The following is a 19,782-nucleotide window of genomic DNA, read 5'->3' as shown; positions in this document are numbered from 1 at the left end:
GCTATATCTTTATTGTCAGTCAGTCTTTTTCAAACCCGCTATATCCTAACACAGGGTCATGGGAGTCTGCTGGAGCCAAATCCAGCCAACACAGGGTGCAAGGCAGGAACAAACCCCAGGCAGGGCACCAGCCCACCACAGGGCACACATACACTAGGGACAATTTTAGGATCGCCAATCCACCTAACCTGCATGTCTTTGGACTATGGGAGGAAACCCACACAGACATGGGGAGAACATGCAAACTCCACACAGGGAGAACCCGGGAAGTGAACCCAGGTCTCTTTACTGCGAGGCAGCAGCACTCCCACTGTGCCACCATGCCGCCCGTATCTTTATTGTAGCAAATAATAAATAAACATTATTAAACAATTAGGGTTTAGGGTTTTAACTAATCCAGCATTTAACAATTTCATATTATTAGTTTTAAGTGGTTCCCTGCACAATGATGGTTGTACTTTACTGTGAGTAAAGACAATACAAGAAATGCAGTTCGCAAGACAGGATGCATTTTCATTGTACTGTTAGTTGAAATTAAATTTCACAGTTGGAATATCAAAGGCAATTGTATTATCGTGGGTTTCTGTAGGACTTCCCAAGTCTGTTACTAGGTTGGTCTATGCTTGCGCCTTAAGATTATCACACATACAAATACACATACACATAGAGATCCTCCTGTAGATAAAGTCTCAGGTGAAAGAAAGCCTGTTAGTCACCCTGCAATATACCGCTTAGATCCCCCTCACATTCACATGCAGATATCCTTAAATAGACAAAGGAGATAAATCTCACAATACTGTATTCTATAGTAGTCTTTACTTAAATATCGTTAAGTAGACAATGGAGCCTTAATAAATTTCACAATATTCTATAGGATTCTCTACTTAAGAACTTACTATCATCAGCACTGACAAACATGCGGGTGTTATCGTGACACAATTAAAAGCGCAGCTCTTTTGGTTATGCCATTTACCAACCAAACAATATGCCCTTTTTTACCGCAGTTGTCCCTTCTTTCGAGGAGCGACCTCTAAGCCTTGATAAATCCTATGGGCAAATAATGTGGCTACTCCCCATACGAGTGTCTTAATTTTCAATTAAATATTTCAATCACTCTAGATATAAAGACAAAGTATAGAAAGTTAAAAGTAACTTGCTACTTATTAAAGAGCAATAATACCAGCAGAGGAATGTATAAAGGAAAATATATAGCAAAATTTGGATATATAGAGTCTTTAGAAAAAGCTTACGAAGAATGTCAAGGATTGGTTGTGTCCTAGGGCAGTTTTGATCTAGTGGTGGCTCTGAGGCTAGGGATCTGCACTGGCAATCGGAAGGTTGCCGGTTCGAATCCCGTAAATGCCAAAAGGGACTCTGCTCTGTTGGGCCCTTAAGCAAGGCCCTTAACCTGCAATTGCTAAGCGCTTTGAGTAGTGAGAAAAGCGCTATATAAATGCAAAAAATTAATTATTATTATTATTATTATTATTATTCTTTCAGCTGCTCCCGTTAGGGGTTGCCACAGCGGATCATCTTCTTCCATATCTTTCTGTCCTCTGTATCTTGTTCTGTTACACCCAACACCTGCATGTCCTCTCTCACCACATTCATAAACCTTCGCTTAGGCCTTCCTCTTTTCCCCTTCCCTGGCAGCTCTATCCTTAGCATCCTTCTCCCAATATACTCAGCATCTCTCCTCTGCACATGTCCAAACCAATGCAATCTCGCCTCTCTGACTTTGTCTCCCAACCGTCCAACTTGAGCTGACCCTCTAATGTACTCATTTCTAATCCTATCCATCCTCGTCACACTCAATGCAAATCTTAGCATCTTTAACTCTGCCACCTCCAGCTCTGTCTCCTGTTTTCTGGTCAGTGCCACCGTCTCCAACCCATATAACATAGCTTGTCTCACTACCATCCTGTAGACCTTCCCTTTCACTCTTGCTGATACGCGTCTGTCAATAATTACACCTGACACTCTTCTCCACCCATTCCACCCTGCCTGCACTCTCTTTTTCACCTCTCTTCCACAATCCCCATTACTCTGTACTGTTGATCCCACGTATTTAAACTCATCCACCTTCACCAACTCTACTCTTTGCTCCTCACCATTCCATTGACCTCCCTCTCATTTACACACATGTACTCTGTCTTGTTCCTACTGACCTTCATTCCACTCCTCTCTGGAGCATATCTCCACCTCTCCAGGGTCTCCTCAACCTGCTCCCTACTATCACTACAGATAACAATGTCATCAGCAAACGTCATAGTCCATGAGGACTCCTGTCTAATCTTGTCTGTCAACCTGTCCATCACCATTGCAAATAAGAAAGGGCTCAGAGCCAATCCCTGATGTAATCCCACCTCCAACATGAATGCATCCGTCACTCCTACCGTAGACCACACCACTGTCACACTTCCCTCGTACATATCCTGTACAACTCTTACATACTTCTCTGCCACTCCTGACTTCATCATACAACACCACAACTCCTCTTGAGGCACCCTGTCGTATGTTCTCCAGGTTCACAAAGACGCAATGCAGCTCCTTCTGGCCTTCTCTAAACTTCTCCATTAACACCCTCAGAGCAAACATCGCATCTGTGGTGCTCTTTCTTGGCATGAAACCACACTGCTTCTCAGTAATCATCACCTCACTTCTTAACTTACTTTTTTCCTCACTTTCCAGGATTCCATTAAACAATCTGGTTAAAAACTCCACTGCCATCTCTCCTAAACACCTCCATGCTTCCATAGGTATGTCATCTGGACCAACGGCCTTTCCATTTTTCATCCTCTTCAAAGCTGTCCTTACTTCCTCCTTGCTAGTCCGTTGCACTTCCTGATTCACTATCTCCACATCATCCAACCTCTTCTGTCTCTTGTTCTCTTCATTCATAAGCTCAATACTCTCAAAGTACTCTTTCCATCTGCTCAACACACTCTACTCACTTGTGAGTATGTTTCCATCTTTATCCTTTATCACTCTAACCTGCTGCACATCTTTCCCAGTGCTGTCCCTCTGTCTAGCCAATCGGTACAGGTCCTATTCTCCCTCCTTAGTGTCCAACCTCTCATACAACTCACCATATGCCTTTTCTTTAGCATTTGCCACCTCTCTCTTCACCTTGCGCTTTATCTCCTTGTACTCTTGTCTACTTTCTGCATCTCTCTGACTATCCCACTTCTTCTTTGCCATCCTCTTTCTCTGTATACTCTCCTGTATTTCCTCATTCCAACACCAGGTTTCCTTTTCCTCCTTCCTCTTTCCAGATATCACGCCAAGCACCCTTCTTGCTGTCACCCTTACTACATCTGCTGTAGTTTCTCCAACGTCATCCTACAGACCACCATCCTATACTGCTTAACTACACTTTCCCCTGCCACCACTCTGTAGTCTTCAATCTCCTTCAGATCAACTCTTCTGCATAGGATGTAATCTACCTGTGTGCATCTTCCTCCACTCTTGTATGTCACCCTATGTTCCTCCCTCTTCTTAAAATATGTATTCACCACAGCCATGTCCATCCTTTTGGCAAAATCCACTATCATCTGACCTTCTTCATTCCTCTCCTTGACACCATACCTACCCATCACCTCCTCGTCTCCACTGTTCCCTTCACCAACATGCACCACTTTCTGTCCCTTGGGTACACTGTTCATCACTTCATCCAACTCACTCCAAAAATCTTCTTTCTCACCCATTGCACACCCAACTTGCAGTGCATATGCACTAACAACATTTATCATCACACCTCCAATTTCCAGCTTCATAATCATTACTCTGCCTGACACTTTTTTCACCTCCAAAACACTTGTGACATACTGTCCCTTCAGAATAACTCTACCCCATTTCTCCTCCCATCCACACCATGATAGAATAATTTGAATCCACCTCCAATCCACCTGGCCTTACTCCCCTTCCATTTAGTCTCTTGCACGCACAATATATCAACCTTCCTTCTCTCCATCATATCTGGTAACTCTCTCCCCTTACCAGTCATACTGCCAACATTCAAAGTTCTTACCCTCAGTTCCACTCTCTTTACTTTCCTCCTCTCCTCCTGCCTCCGGACATGTCTCCCTCCTCTTCTTCTCCTTCTTCTTCTTCAGCCAACAGTAGCCCAATTTCTGTCAGCACCCTGTTGGCTAACAGTACTGGTGGCGGTTGTTGTTAACCCGGGTCTCAACCGATACGGTATGGAAATATGTATTGTTGCCTGCATATTGATTTGGCAAAATTTTACACCGGATGCCCTTCCTGACGTAACCTTCCCCTTTTATCCGGGCTTGGGACCGGCACGAAGAAATACACTGGTTTGTGCATTCCCTGTGGCTGGGTTGCGGTTTTTGATCTAGTAATCAATGTTATTCATTAGATGCTTTTGCTGAAGTTCAGATGAAACAGTTACATCTCTTGGTCACATCACCCTCTTCTGACATCCTTTCTGTTGTCATTCCTTTTTGGTCTGTCAGACAAGCCTTATTTATTTTTAAATTCCATGTGGGGTTTCAAGACTGGTGACATTACATACACCTGATTGGCTGGTTGTCAATATGATGAATGAGTTTGCTCAGAGTTTTTGATCTGTTTATGCATGCCATAAAATAATCAAGAAAGGACTCCTTCCTTTCCCAAGCTGTAAACTAGTTTAGCAATTCCTAGTCCCATGGCATCCATCTGTTCACTGTTTATAAAGTACGGCGGTGGCATCATTCTGGTCTTCTGCCTTGTTTACACAGATGTTTTCAAAGTGAGGTACAATTCAGGAAGAGGAGATGCTTTGATGTTAATTGTCCTTGGAAAATTAAGTTCATCTTGTTTGTGTGGGCAGAAATAAAATAAAATAAAAAGCTTAAAATCTAGGACACTACAGCAATAATACTCAATTATTAATTTTGTCAGAATCGTACACCCCTAATAAAAATGTAATTCAGTGCATAAGCCTGTAAAAGTCAATGCTGTATGTATTAAGTTAAAGTAAACCATGATTCAATGCATATAGTATTGCTTTTGATCTAAACCCTCCAAAATTTTGTAACAGTACAAGATTACAGATCAAACTGTTACATTCAAATCTGATTGAAACTACCACTTTTATAGGATCTGCTACATGGTGAAATTATATTTATACCCCAAAATTACCACTGTTTATACTAATTTCTAGTTTCAATTCAGTGAAGCTAGTATTTTATTTGTTAATGAGACAAAAAAAAGTTGTAAAGAAACTTTACAAATTCATTCAGAGGTGGACATAAAGATCACTCAAATACTGACAAGCAGGAGCAGCTGGATAAGCACATCTGGACTCAGACTTTCAAAAAGGCACCTGACTTTGTCAGCAACATCTGTCCCTTGTGAATACATCCTGTCAAAGGCTGGCAAGGGATCAGTAAATAAAAAGTCAACCGAACTGCAGCACAGCAGAATAAATTATTTATGTAAATAGAATTATTTAAGACTGAGCATTTCTTGTTTATATTTTCTTAACCCATCTTCCAGTTATGCAATCCCAGTCTCTGACATTTAGCGTTTCCCTGTTTCTTTCCTTTTCTGTTATTCAAAGCAGGCTCCTGCTGTCACTTGTCATGGATCATCAACATTGAGTTTCATTCAAGGCTTTACTGGCCTTCCTGTCATACACATTTTCTCTACATACGTGTTCAATATTAATAATAATAATATGACAATAATGAAAAAAGCACAAAATGGGAATATTTAGGAGAACAGCTTAGGCATCATTGTGAGAAGGTGTCTTGTCATCCATTACTTGAGCTCATCTGCTGCCCCTCAGTCTATCAGCCACACCGGCACACATTACACTGTGACTAACTGCAATGAAGAATACTGACAATGTACACCATCAGAGGTGGAATAAATAGAATGTATACTGAAACATTCCATTGCCAAACATAAAAATACAAAATATAACATTTCAGATAAATGATTAGTTTTTTTTTTAATTACAAAAAGGCACCATAACTACTATTTGTGTTGTTACCTTATTCTTTATTCTCACCAAACATGACATATATATACAGGCAATGAATATCCATCCATCCATCCATTTTCCAACCCACTGAATCCGAACACAGGGTCACGGGGGTCTGCTGGAGCCAATCCCAGCCAACACAGGGCACAAGGCAGGGAACCAATCCCAGGCAGGGTGCCAACCCACCGCAGGACACACACAAACACACCCACACACCAAGCACACACTAGGGCCAATTTAGAATCGCCAATCCACCTAACCTGCATGTCTTTGGACTGTGGGAGGAAACCGGAGCGCCCGGAGGAAACCCACGCAGACACGGGGAGAACATGCAAACTCCACGCAGGGCGGACCCGGGAAGCGAACCCAGGTCCCCAGATCTCCCAACTGCGAGGCAGCAGCGCTACCCACTGCGCCACCGTGCCGCCCGGCAATGAATATGTGCAATACATTTAAAATAATTCAGATTACATTAAAATAAGACAATGTCAAAATATGCTAATAAACAAACTAAGAAGCATTGGCCTTTAGGAAATATCTAAAAAGTTTGTGAGCTGTTATTTAGGACAGAATGCATTATTAACAGCACACATTCTGTACTGAAACAATGTCACAAACAAAAAATAAAATCCACACAAACTCACAGCCTCCTTGATATTTGATCTTATGATTAATTGTCAATATAATATAAGTCATTTTAAGAAGATGACAAGTTTGCTACAGTCAATTCAATAAACACTTCCTTTAAAATGTTTGCATATACAGCATATTAGACAGAATCTCAATGAAGCAGGACTCGTGAATAGTAACAAATAATATATGGCACTGAGGAATTATAATGTACAATAACAGGAACAAGTAAAAATTCTGACATTCTAAAATGGACACTGTAAATGTAGGCATCTCAGTATATAATTTAAGAGTCGTGTGTGTATTTCCATATTGATTTAAGAACTATGTAAGCCATCTGTTAAACTAAATAGTAACTGAAACAATACTTAATGGTCCAACAATGCAACTAAATGAAGCACTCGGCTAACGCCGTTAACATTGAAGGTTCACACTGTCATGTTGGATGTTTGGAAGGCACTGACTGGCTAAGACTATTTAAAATGAATTGTCCTAAAAGGGAAGTGCTTTATAGAGATCAGAAACGAAACTACACATTTAAGCATGCTGGACTCTAGTTTATGTTATGTTTTCCTACAATATAAATTCAGTACATCACCAGTGTTTCCAAACAGTCAAATATGAAGTTTAATACATTTTCCAGTGAAACTATGTATAAGACAAAGTAAATGGCAGCAAGCCACAATAACAATAATGAATTGTCAGCCATTATCTAAATTGTCATTTCAGTCTGGCACCGAACTATAGAAGTTTGTAATGTCAATACAAATTACAAACTTTTTACTAGAAGGTTAAGTGTCAAATTTTAGGTAGACTCGCAATGATGTACAGCGCAATGGCTTAGAATGTGTCGATGTTTCACAAAGCATCCTTTGAACTGTACATCTCAGCTCAGTGCTTTGAACCATGCTCCATGTTTCATTTCCAGTGTGCATGTCTGCTTGGTGTTTCGCACCGCACTCCATGCTTCATTTCCAGTGCGTATGTGTGCTCTGTGCTTTGAACTGCACTCCATGCTTCATTTCTAGTGCACATGTCAATTTACTGCTTCAAACTGTGCTGGATGGAGGGGGGGTCATTTCCACTGTACATGTCAGCTTATTGCTTTGAATAACGGTAGGTGGAGAGGGGTCACTTCCACTGCGCACGTCAGCTCAGCGTTTTGAATCCTTACTCATCAAGCTTTGTTAGAATGGCATCACCAGATTTCAAAAACTCGACAAAATCGAGTTTGTGGATCATCAATACATTTCAAATGATTGTGCCCAATAATACTTAGTGTTAAAAAACAAAACTATAAATTATACCTCTTACAAATGTTGACTGGTAGAATGCATAATGCTGCAAAGAGGCTTTTAGTAACATGGATCACAACATCTCTCTCACCATAATACTCTCTTCTCATAAATATCCCTCCTTTGCCTCTTATCTGTAATTTATAAAGATACATCAAAAGTAAATGTGCATCTTGTTTCATGTGTATAACAAAATTAAACATTTGACTGATGATTTCAATTGTTATGGCTAATGACTGCGGGGTTAGGAGTTTGAATTACATTACAATGAATATCTTTACAACAAAATTTTCATTACAACGAAGTGTTTTACGGTCCAGACAGTTTCCCCATATGACACAAGTCTATAGACATCTCATTACTACGAAGAACATTCAGTGGATACTTTCATTACAACAAAATGCCCCAAAGACCTTGAAATGCCTGAATGAATCATCCACAGAGCAGTCAAGAGAATGAATCATTCACAGAGCAGTTAGTTCTGTGGTTGCAGCTCAGTTGTGCACAATGATCCCCGAACAGAAACATTATAAATTTTTCTCTTTCTTTGAACTTTCCTTGTGCTGTTTTTTGCTGTTGTTTTCTGTGATTTTCAGTGATACCTTTTGCTTATTGCTCATCAACATTTGAAAAACATCCATTGGAATTTAACTCATTGTCACATTTCTATAGAAATGACAGACGCGAAAAAACGACAACAGTTCACATTAGAAAAAAAAAACTTTTTTTCCGTCAAAAACAGAAAAGATGTTGCCAGTGAATTTGGCATTGTCATTGGCGAAATCTCGGGTTGCAAACCTTGGGCCTTAGCGCAAAAGTATGCAAATTGCTGTATTTGAAGACGTTGAAAAAGCAGTTATTCCTCTCATCATTGGCAAGTTGACCGGTCTTCAGTGTTTTAAGCGTTGTTACATTCCTTCCCTGCGAGTATAAAGCAAAACAGCGAGCTTGGATGACTCAAGACATTTTGGGAAACTGGCTGTGACAACTTGACAAGGATATTGAGACGCATGAGTCACTGTCTTGCACCCCAAAACATGAGGCTGAGTCTCAGTACTTTAGCAAAATCAGCTTTATTCAACATGAAACAGGAACAGCACGGGATCTACCACTGTCTTATACACAGACACAGCAGTCAGGCAAGGGTCATGGCCAGGTTAGTGGCCAAGTAATACTGTTCCCTGCATTATAATGTTCATTGCATCACCCATCAATGACAGGCGCACGACAGTGATCGGCTTGGATTTGCTTCTCCGGCGCACCGCTGCAGCATTGTGACAAGCAACCTTCCACAGACGCTTCGGGACACACTTCGTTGAGTCGTCTCATTGTTTTTTGTCCCAAAAGAGTTCAGAAACCTCACAATATGAAGAAGAAGAAAAGAAAGATTCTGCTTCTGATTGATAACTGTGCTGCTCACAGCATGCTCCTCCCACCCAATTACACAGCAGTGCTTCAGCCATTGGATTTGGGCATCATTCACACTCTGAAAAGGTATTATCACAAATGAAATGCTGAGAAAAATTCTCATCAGCATAACTTGCAGACAGGAGGAGATGAAAACTAATGTGAAAGAAGCTATTGAAATGATTGCAAATGCCTGGACACAAGTTAAAGAAAGCACTATTGTGACAAATACAGAATCTCATTACTACGAAATTTTCATTACAACGAAATGTTATTTAGGTCCCTGGCACTTCATTGTAATGGAATATGACCTGTATTAAATATTAAGTTAATCAGGTGGAATTTGTTCTTAATTTGTTAATGGACAGAAGGGTACACAGTAAATGTGTTAGTGACTGGGATTGTGCTTATGTAATTGGAAGATTAGTTGGGGATGGAACAGACAGGAGAACTATCATTTTTACTTAAGGAAATGTTTTATTATTATGCTGTGCTGTGACTAAGATGACTTTGTACTGATCACCTATCTGGACCTTGAAGAATGTGTTCACAAGGGAGTTTTTTTTTAAGCAGGTCCAGATGTGTTTATCCCACTGTTCTTTGTTGCTACAACACTCAAGTGGATACTTAATGCCGACCTCCATAGGAATCTTTTTTCACCACAAAGGTGTCTACTGTGACTGCTGTCGATGTCCATGGTGCTGGTTGTAGTTGAATGACATTTGTAATTAGTTATGCAGCATATACTTTTATTCACATTACACTTTAGAAGCAAAGGTCTGTGATACAGTTTGCATATTTATAGCTAAAAATCCACAGAAGGAGAAAAAATTAATCACATATCTTAAAATAGTCTTTTATTCCTGAGCTTTCAACACCTACCAGGTGTCATCATCAAAGGAAAATGATTAGACATACAGGAATGAAAGACAATAAATAGCAAATGCGGGGGGGTGGGTAGGTGGGTGTAAGAGTGGGTGGATTAGTAAAGTGGGGTCTTTTTTTTCTTCTTTTTTATTTGGGTGTTCTTCTTTTTAAACCTGCATATGCTAGTTTCATGTCCAATAGATTAAATATTAATAATTTTTAAAATAATTTTAAATTTTGCATGCTTGTGCTAATAAACAGGAAGACAAATAAAATATCAGCTGCAATTAATGTTGAACAAATGTTTCATATTAATTACATTTCTAATGTCTTCTGTTAATTAAATATTAAATGTCTTCTGTCAAAATTAACCCAGAAATTATGTTTACTAATTCATATTCTTTACAATCATTCTATTTTCAAGAAAAGATAATTGTAACTTACACAGGGGATTGTAGGCTCAACAAAAAGCCTCACTAGTGCCTTTGCTTTCTCAGAGATCTGAGGAAAAATTACATTTCTTCATCTGTGCATTTGACCTGCTACAGGTACACAGTGGAGTTCATCATCACTGCCTCTATAACATCCTGGTACTGCACCTATTCGGCTCAAAATTTTAAAGCATTGCAGAGGATGGTGAAGGTGGCACCGAATATAACTGGCACCCAACTGTGTTCACTTCAGAAGATATACAAAACTTGCTGCCTTAGAAAGACAAACTGTATCATTAAAGACCTCAGCCATCCTGCACAATTGTCTTTCTCACTCCTTCCATCTGGCAAAGAGTACAGAACTGTTGGCACACACACCAATAAATTCAGGGACAGTTTCTATCCACATGTCATAAGTTAACTGAACAGCCAGTCATAATAACAAATGCAAAAAAATGCAAATTTAAAAAATACTATGTAATTATATTTAAACAAATACTTAAAAACTTATTGTATAAAATTGTTTATATTTTTGCATGCAATACTGTATATACTTTGTGAACGGTATGTGTCTTTTGTTAGGACACAGTGGGAAACTTGTTAAGAGTAAATTTCACATAAGCATTAGGAAGTTTGTCTTCACACAGAGAAAATTAGACACATAGAATAAGTTACCAACTAGCATGGCAGACAGGAGGACATTATGGACCTTAAAAATTAGACTTGATGTTATTTTGGAAGAAATAAGTGGATAGGACTGGCAAGCTTTGTTGGAATGAATGTTGTCATCTAGATTGTTCTAATATTCTATTGTGTTATTGTCAACAATACAATGGTTAATAATATTACAAAATAAATACTAAAACCTTAGTTGTCCTAAAAAGTCAAAGATTAGATTAATTAGAACGTTATTTGCCCCATGGGGAAATTTGGCTTTTTACAGGCTTTTTAAATAAATATATAAATAGGTAGAGAGATAAATAAACAAATAAATAAATAACTATATACACACATTTGTCAAGGATACCCATAGTGTTGCAATCACTAGTGTCATGATCTAGAATATTTATTTTAATTAATTTATTTTTAAAGCTTTTTCCGTGGCCTCAGAAAATAATGGAAGTAGCATTTTACAGTATTTTGGAGATCAAGGAATTTAATGGTCTGGTCTGTTTTTCTGATTTAGGAAATTTTTGAAGATGTTAATTTTGAAATATGTCTCTCAAAAGGCCATTTTGTTTTTAGTATCGGCACTACCATTGTTTGCTGTTTGTAATGGAGGGTTGTCAGGCTGTTACTGGGCAAGACTTGGAGGAGTGTGTGATATATGACATAATTACTGTGATGGCATAAAAGTCAGCATCATATACTCTTTTACTGTCCAAGTTTGTAACTAAAATTTAAAACTTTAGCATCATCATCACTGTTATAGAGCTCTTTCAATTGTTTTCTGCCCTTCAGCTTTGATTTACATCTGGTGTCTTGGCTTAGGTTCTGTGATGTGGTTTTTGGCTCTCTTGTTATGTCTCTCAATTTACGATTTTGTCTCACATACTGACTATTGTTTATTAGAATCATGTCCTCCCAGTTTCGACCTTGGATCATTATTATTTCCATCCTAGTTAAAAATGCATCTGTTCTGTGCAGTCATTACAGCCAGCTGCAACAGAAAAGAAATACTGATAGAGGTCATGCAAACATGGACTTGGAGACCCTTGAATTTCACTTATTGAGGAAGGAAGGTTGCAAGAAATGTGACACAAGGAACTCTGGACGACAAAACCTGCTAGGAAAGTAACAAGAACAACTATAGTCAGAGAAAGCCCCCTCTGGGTATAATAAAAGAAAGAGAAGACACCATATTTTTTGAAGAGGCGAGGGAAGCACAGGTAAAACTGATAAAGATGCTTTGTAAACTTCAGGTAGCAGTTTTGCAGTTCCTTTCTCTCCTAGAATCTAAAAGAGAGAAAATGAAACCAACCTTCATCAGTGAAGCAGCTGGATGAGACAAGCCTACCTGTAATCCTTTAATATTATAGCAAGAGAAACATGAGCAAGTGGATATCTTCTTCAATCCAAGGAAAAAGACCCAGGTAAACTGTGGTTGTCAGTTTTTAACAAATAAACTTCTTAACAACATCCTAAATCAGTGTCTCTGATCTTAGGGCCCTTTCAAGAAAGTATTCACTTTCCTAAGAGGGTTAACCACAGTCATCTCTGACTTAAACGTCATGTCTTCTTAAAGGAACACTTTTGGCCAAAACACTAGACCTTTTTATTACATACTGTGCTATCGTGGGGCTAATGGAATGCCCTAGGTTTGTTATGGGATGGTCTACACCTGCACAGACAAAGACACACACACAGGCCCTATCCACATAAGCATTGACTATGATTGATAACTGCACATCCTATCACTCCTCAGTACTGCAAATAAGGAATCACTAGCTTAAGCAACATCTCAAGATATAACCTAGACCTCAAGCCTGATATTGTTTGATCCCTGGGAATATCCCAGATACATAAAGGCTGATAAACCTTCACAGTGTCCCCAAATATATCATAGGCTTAAAGACTCATACACCATGATCCCAAGAATAACCTAGACATATAGAGGCTGATACACCTTGGTTAATGCCATTTACCCAATAATGACACATTAATCCCACCATGCTGCTTTTTTACTGTGGGCATTCCCCTTAGTCTGCTAACCATGTAGGAAAGAAAGTGGCATCTCCCCAATCCAGGTACACTATGTCTGATTTATTACTTCAATCACTCAAGATGTAAAGACAAAATGTAAAAATTGAAAAGCAATGCAGTATTTATTATGAAAAGAATAACAGCAGAAAAAATATTAACGAAATAAATGGCAGAAAATATAAATGAATGGCAAAGTCTGGATGTAAAGCCCTAATAAAAATATACCCTTGCTTCAAAGTAAGAAAAGCTTAAGCAGCACTTTCCTGAAAATAAAGGTAATGTCTGTGTCAGAAGAGAAATATTTCTTGTTGGGTAAATTTTAGTTTCTGCACTTGAGCTAATACATCTTCAGTAACCAAGTGGATTGAGTGTCTCCGATGGTATGGAGTCTCTCTCTCTCTCTCTCTCTCTCTCTCTCTCTCTCTCTCTCTCTCTCTCTCTCTCTCTCTCTCTCTCTCTCTCTGTGAGTGCATGTGTGTCTGTCTGTCTGTTTGTCTGATGTATCCGTTGTCTCTCTCTTCTCTCTCTCAATTTGTTCTTTATGCCAGATAGCAACATGGGGTTTTATAGCTTGTGATGTTACACACAGGTAATTGGTTTACTACTCTAATGATGGACAGCTTGTCCGAAAGGATTTGACCCTAAAAATATATATTGTCAAAGTTGCTTTATTTGTTTTTTCAACTGTTCCCTTGGGAAAATAATTACTCCCAATATTATGATCTCTGAATTATAGACTATCTGGTCATTCCAATATAAGACTATAGTGTAGGTAAAAAAATTAAAGAAAATGTGCATAGAATTAGATACATAAAAAGGAACATATACAAAATACATAGAATTAAAATACATAGAATTAAACCAATGTCTTACAGCATTGCTCTTCACAGGGTTTCACAACACTGCTCTGTGCAAGACAGTTGTGAGTGATTTATAAGTTAATTATAGTCCATCTGAGCAAAAACTCAGAGCAAGAGAACTTGCAGCCTGCTTTTAATATAGTGCCTACCATCTCCAAATGATAATTGTCCACTCCATAACATATTCACACAACAAAAGTGTAAAGATGCAAATAAGGTTTATTTCACAGGAAACTTTCTCCATTTGTGGTGGCACGCTGGAGCAGTGGTAGCGCTGCTGCCTTGCAGTAAGGAGACCTGGGTTCGCTTACCGGGTCCTCCCTGCGTGGAGTTTGCATGTTCTCCCCGTGTCTGCGTGGGTTTCCTCCGGGCGCTCCAGTTTCCTCCCACAGTCCAAAGACATGCAGGTTAGGTACATTGGCGATCCTAACTTGTCCCTAGTTTGTGGGTGTGTGTGCCCTGCGGTGGGCTGGCACCCTGCCCAGGGTTTGTTCCTGCCTTATGCACTGTGTTGGCTAGGATTGGCTCCAGCAGACCCCTGTGACCGTGTATTAGGATATAGCAGGTTAGACACTGACTGACTGACTGACTTTCTCCATTTGGCAAACACAGTTTTCAAAGAAATTAACATAAATGACTCTCTTTCTCTGATTGTATCACATGTGAGGGAATGAAGATAAACAATAAATCTGACCCAGAGGAAGCTTAAATTTTAGACATTAAATCTATCAGCGAGTCAGTATCTGTTAGGTTTGGACTTGGTTTTAAGGAAAATATTGTGCCAATCAGAGGGTCAAATACAAGAGCTTTATTATTGTTTGTATACCTCGTTAAGGGTCATGGTCATAGTTTTCAAAACTTTAAAATATTATTTTCAGTTTGTGCAACTTTACAAATTGATGGATTTTTCTTACCATGATCTTACTTTACATGTTCTGGCTTATTCATTGACATTTTCTGGTAAACTGTTGCCAAGAATATAATTGTGATTTACTGAGAAGTGGAAAAAAATCAGGTCAATCCTTTATCTTCTTCTTGTAACAGGTGAACAAGAACATATGTGATACACAAAAATTCTATTGGTTCCAATGCTTGTATATGGTTTCTTACAGAGGAAGATTCTTTTGCAACTATTATGGTTCATGGTTCATTTACCTGTTATGGAGTAAGTCTTTAGTTTCTCTTAGAAGGTAAACTAGAATACAATAAATAAAAAGCAATTTTGGGTAATTAAATTCATTCTAGTAGGGAATCTTCAAGGATGACCATGTCCCCATCTACAGGGTTCAGATAGTCACAGCGCATTTAAAAGAACATGTTACTAATGTAAACTACTATCCATAGCTGTCCCAGTCACCAGGTCTGAACCCAATTTACTATTTATAGAAGACAAGCTGTTTTACCCAGGTTGTGTTTTAAAACATTGTCTATCAATCAATCCATCCATCTTCCTAATCTGCTTAACCAGGTCAGGATCACAGGGCTGCTGGAGCCTATCCAAGGAACCATCAGACACATGTCTCACTGATATTGTAACTTGGATGAAGGAGCACCATCTTTAGCTTAACCTGGCAAAGATTAACCTTCTTGTTATCCCAGCTTGTCTGTTTATTCAGCTCCCCATCTCTTTTCAGCAACGTTGGGGTGGTGATTGATGACCAGGTGTCCTTCAAAGGCCATGTGGCAGATATGCACTATACAATATCCATAAGATCAGGCCATAATCTGACACAGAATGGAGCACAGGTCCTGGTGTGGGCTTTGGTTTTGACATGTCTGGACTACTGCAACACACTGCTGGCAGCTGATTTCAAATGCAGCAGCAAGTCTGGTATTCAACCAGCTGTGATGGGCACATGTCATTCCTCTTTCCAGATCACTACATTGTCTCTCTGTAGCAGCATAAATTAAGTTCAAATCTTTGATTATGGCCTACAGAGTAGTCGATGGGTCAGCACCTACAGTATATATGGAGACACATGTGAGGTGCTGTACTCCTCTTCTCCCTCTCAGATCTGTTGATGCCACCTCTGTATGGCATCAAATCTCAATCCAGGCTGTTTTCATGTATAGCTCGTAGCTGGTGGAACAAGCTGCCCTCCTCCATTCCGACTGCTGACTACCTTTGTAAGTTTAAGAACATTTGAAGACTCTTTTTCTATGAATTTCTGTCTAATTGAAAATGGCTTTGTTAGGTTTTTGTAACCACAGAATTACAACTAAGCTTGTGTTTTACTCAAACTCTTCACTTGTGATGATCAATTTTATAACCTTATCCTGTAACACTTGTTCCTAAATATTCCCCAGATTGGCGTTTACTCAGTGATGTTGACCTTATTTATAAGCTGCTTTGGAAAAAATGACTGCTAAGTAAATAAATATAGATGTAATGTCTGTGGTTCTGTTACTTTGATTTATCACACTGAAGTATTGCATGCCACTCCTTCTTTATTTGAGCAATTCACGCCAGTTGAAATTATATGTCATAAATTTCATTTATGGTGTCAAGTACCTGTGTTCCATTTCTAAGCCTGTGGCTTAAAAAAAAAAGCTGTACACAAAATGCAAACAAGCAGTAAAAGTGCCTGTGGTGGCATTCTCCTACCCCATTATCAACATAACATAGCCGAATGATGTTGCAACTCTCCATTACAGTTCCAGACACTTGTTGTGTCTTTATCAGAGGTACATACTGTAAAAACTATTTTGGTGGTTAATGTTGGTGCAACACTCTCTTAACTTTTACAATGTCTTTGGGCCAAATTTAACACAGTTTTGTATTTGAAATCGGTAAACACACAATAATTTAATCTCTCAGGATGTGTGACTGTGAGTTCTCCTACTTTAAATTAGCAGTAACAAAATTCAACTACACCATATTTTTATAGTTTCTAAAAATGTTTTACCTTGCCATATCTTTCAGGTTACCATTTTGACACACTGTTGACTGAATGGATTTTTTATTCATAACCTATGAAGACGTCCTAAATGTAATCTTTTCAGATTAGAAATGTGATAGCTTTTAGTATAGTGTGCTAACTTTACAAAAACCAAAAATGTTTCCAAATATCACATATTTGTACATTTGCTACACATTTTTAACACTGCAATGTTCTTTGGGTCAGTTTTGACCTACTATATACATTACTGGATCACACGCTCCATTTACAGTGCATTGTTTGTTTAAAACCCATAAATACATCTTTGAAGGATCATCTGTACTACAGCTTAACATGGTTAATTAATGTAAAATATTATGAGGGGTCATCTGACATCCTAGACACCTTAAAAGGGGTATCAGAATTGGGTCAAAGAATGTATTGTGTTTATTGTATTGTGTCCAGTGAATCCTTGATTAGGAGTAAAGTTAGTTATGTTTAAAAAATCATAAAATGTGAAACAACAGCTGCACATTCTTTCACATTTATTGGTAATCAGTAAGTTGCACGCTTCACCCTTGTAGATGTATTTTGAAAATGAGTCCATCACAAGGAACAACAGTATCAAAATAAAATAATGGACTAAACACTCTTCTACAAGGACTCTAATCAGACAGAACACCACTCTCAGTACTAAAATGAAATTTGTAAAAACATACTTTGTAAGTGAATACTGTAGACTGTTTTGAAATGTACATACAAAGTCCAAGTACAGAACAAAAAGAAACGGGAAGAAAAAAAGAATTTCTGTACATAGTATATAGAAACAATTGTGATTTAGTATAAGGCTTGAGTATTATAGTTTTTTATGTACAAAATACTTTAAAATATGGAATAGTTGCTTTGTTGTTAGCACCGCTGCCTCACACCCTAAGAGCCTAGTTTTGAACCCAGCCCAGAGACTGTCTGCATTGAGTTTTAACTGTAAACGCAATTTTGCTCGAGTTGCTCTCCAGGTACTCTGGATCTCCTACCTCACTTTGAAGATATATGTTTAATTTGAGATTTTTAATTGGATGTGTGTCCTGAGATGTACTGGCATTGAACTGAAGTAATGAGTTAGAAGATGGATGGATGGATGAATGGATAAATGCTGCATGAATCAATAAAGAAATAACATTACACTGTATTTCACATTGGCTTTTAATTCTTAACCTGTCTTATTCCCACTTGCTTTTTGCTATTTCTCTGTTTTATTGGGTCCCCTGACCTGTTTTTTTAGTGTCTCTGTTTTAATTCTCTCTTAATGTTTGTTTTTTTAATATTTTGCTTTTAGTCTTGCTTGTTTTAACTGTACAGCGCTTCGGTCAGTTGTAATGCTGTGTTTTTCAGCGCTTAACAAATAAAAATGGTATGGTATGGTATAAGACTAACAGAATAAATATCTCCGATCCAGAGAGCTGAAAATGTAAACAGAACTAAAACGTTTAAAACCAGCTCTTTTACAAAATGATAGTCATATATATCAAATTGAATTAACAACATAAAATGATTTTGATAGTGTTCTAATAATGATTGCCCATTTGGTGTTTTTATTATTATGCATACTGTTGTAGACGTTTAGGCACATCTTCATATTTGCTGCAAAATAAAAAGTATAAAACCTTTCACAAACATACAGTTAAATGAATATTTTTATAAGTGACAATGTCCTAAAATCGAATAATAATAATAATATACACTCTGAAGTTTAATACTAAGCATATAGTATTAACCTCACGAAAGGGTCTATATGAAATACAGATAAAGCTGCATGTTGCAAAATATTTACGACTGTTAAGTGGTTATAGGTGGAAGAAAAACCAACACATACAGCAGGTGAGCCCCTTACCTTGTAATACACCCAAAAAGAATAAAGTCCCCAAAAAGAGGTACGGAAATTCACTTCGAGGCATTTTCCCACTTCAGAAAGCGCCATCCATCGTGTCTTGAAATAATCCTTCACTCTGACCAGGTCTGTTAGAAGAAACAGGAAAAAAAAAATCATCAGATAGAAATACAGAAGACGCGTTGTACCTGTCACGCCAGCCGCACCTCTCGGTTTCCAGGCGCCTCCGTAATGTTTACAGGTGCAGTGAGCGGACGAGAAGCCGGGGTGACGAGTACGCATGCGCCGTTCTTAGCGCCTACTGACAACCCTGCGACTTCGTGACAGATCGAAATAAAGCTCTGCTGCTCTAAGCGGGGTCACATTGGATGACAATGTATACAGTTTTTATCACCGGAGAGCACTGAGTAATAATAGTTTCAAGTTTCATTTTCTCATTTATATATTTGCCTCTCCTATCAACTCTGAAGTAACTGCACTTTTCATATTCGGTTCATTTGATTAAATTATTGGTTTGATTGCCTTACAAAAATACTCTTCAGGAAAATGAATGACGAGCGCTATACCGCACACTGTAACAAAGAAAGACATTGCCCAGTTATGATCTTGTCATTGTTTTAATGTATCGTTTTGCACAATATATTGGCTTTGGCACAAAGACGATTACACCGAGCTGCCTATTAATGGGATAAACCTAGTACATACAAATAGAACACAGAAAACACTGGATAAATAAAAAAACACACTCCCCATCACCATTGTTCACATACTTCAGCACTTATGTAAATTCAATGCACAGAATTATACAGCCTGTCATGTTTTCAATT

General features: G+C 38.4%; 1 protein-coding gene across 1 annotated transcript in view; it reads right to left on the bottom strand.

The window, feature by feature from the left end:
- LOC114660268 (cadherin-related family member 3-like) overlaps nucleotides 1-19,141 on the bottom strand; it is a 74,857-nt gene extending 55,716 nt beyond the window's left edge. Inside the window, exon 1 of the mRNA XM_051928903.1 lies at nucleotides 18,959-19,141. Coding sequence (XP_051784863.1) covers nucleotides 18,959-19,022 — 64 coding nt within the window. The 5' untranslated portion in view covers nucleotides 19,023-19,141. The remainder of the gene's footprint in view (nucleotides 1-18,958) is intronic.
- Between the last annotated feature and the right edge of the window lie 641 nt (nucleotides 19,142-19,782).

The sequence above is a fragment of the Erpetoichthys calabaricus genome, chromosome 1 (assembly GCF_900747795.2).
Source record: "Erpetoichthys calabaricus chromosome 1, fErpCal1.3, whole genome shotgun sequence".
Classification (NCBI taxonomy): Eukaryota; Metazoa; Chordata; class Cladistia; order Polypteriformes; family Polypteridae; genus Erpetoichthys; species Erpetoichthys calabaricus.
This window is presented reverse-complemented; position numbering and strand designations above follow the sequence as displayed.